The 1,458-nt window shown below is 57.8% G+C and overlaps 1 protein-coding gene across 1 annotated transcript; it reads right to left on the reverse strand.

Moving 5' to 3' along the window:
* Window positions 1-220: 220 nt before the first annotated feature.
* On the reverse strand, window positions 221-1,216 carry GUITHDRAFT_81875 (hypothetical protein; the record flags this gene model as incomplete). Its single annotated transcript, XM_005819897.1, has 2 exons — window positions 221-541; window positions 758-1,216. The coding sequence occupies 2 exons, from the start codon at window positions 1,214-1,216 to the stop codon at window positions 221-223; spliced, it is 780 nt and encodes a 259-aa protein (XP_005819954.1).
* Between the last annotated feature and the right edge of the window lie 242 nt (window positions 1,217-1,458).

A 1,458-nucleotide genomic window follows, 5' to 3' on the forward strand; every position in this document is an offset into this window, starting at 1 on the left:
GCTGCCTTCTTCTGCTTGAGGTACTTTTTACCTTATGCGAGTAAAACTCCATTGGCAACAAAAGCGGTGCAAACACACAAAACATTAGACGGATAATAACCAGCACTGCTGGCAACCAGTCCCTACACTGCCAGCTCACGCGAGAAGCCACGTAGCCAAGCAGGGGGGTAAAGCAACAAGGGTCTTTTCTATTACCAACACCTTATAGCTCAGTCTGAGACTAGTCGACACCCAGACTTTCAAGATAATCCACAACATCTGAGGTACCAGCTAAAGCAGCGCATGTCTTGCCGTCATTGGTCTTCTCCCTCAGCACCCCCTCGCCGCATCTCTCCACAACGTACCGCACTACCTCCAAGTGGCCCCCCTCACTCGCCGCATGCGCACATGTCTTGCCGTCATCGGTCTGGCCCCTCAGCAGCCCCTCCCCACATGTCTCCACAACGTACCGCACTACCTCCAAGTGCCCTCCGAAACTTGCCAAGTGCGCGCATGTCCATCCGTCATTGTCCTTCGCCCTCAGCTGCTCCTCCCCGCATCTCTCAGCTACGTACCGCACCACCTCCAAGTCGCCTCTCTCACTCGCCCAGTGTAGGCAGGTCTTGCTGTACTTGTCCTGCTCGCTCAGAAGCCCCTCCCCGCAGGTTTCGGCGACGTATCGCAGCACCTCCAGCTGTCCTCCCACACTCGCCAAGTGCGCGCATGTCCAGTCATGCTTTCCCTTCTCGCTCAGAAGCTCCTCCCCACATTTCTCCACAACGTACCGAAGTACCTCGAGCTGTCCTACCTGACTTGCCGCATGCGCACATGTCCAGCCGTCGTTGGTCTTCTCCTTCAGCATCCCGTCGCCGCATCTCTCCACAAGGAACTGCAGTACCTTCAAGTGTCCTTTCATGCTGGCCCAGTGAGCACATGTCTTTCCATCATTATCTCGCTTCCTCAGCTGCTCCTCCCCGCATCTCTCCCCAAGGTATCGAACTACCTCCAAGTGCCCTCGCTCACTCGCCGCATGCACACATGTCCAGCCGACGTTGTTGGCTGTCGCCACCAAGTTTCTCAGTTCCTCTATCCCACATTGTTCCTCAACGGCCTTCAGCACCTGCACTTGTCCGTACTCTGCAGCCCAGTACACAAAGGTCCTCCCTCCCCGATCCTTCCCCCTTACCTCTGCTCCTGCCTCGCTCAGCTCCCTCACGCTACCTAAGCTTCCCAGCATCCCCGCTACGTGCAGCCCTGACCTCCCGTCCTTCATCCGCTCGTCTAAGTCGCCCCCGGCCGAGCAGCGGGATAAGCTCGCCCTGCCCTCGTACCACCGCCGTGACTGTTGGCGGCTCCCCCACCTCGTCCGACCTTGAGATCGACAGGCCGTACATCCCGCACAGTCTCTTGCTCTGCTCGGCCTTGACCTCAGCATCTGCTGTAGTCAGCTGCATCATCACCTGATGCGTCAGAAGCGCC

This window comes from Guillardia theta (genome assembly GCF_000315625.1).
Source record: "Guillardia theta CCMP2712 unplaced genomic scaffold GUITHscaffold_200, whole genome shotgun sequence".
Classification (NCBI taxonomy): Eukaryota; class Cryptophyceae; order Pyrenomonadales; family Geminigeraceae; genus Guillardia; species Guillardia theta.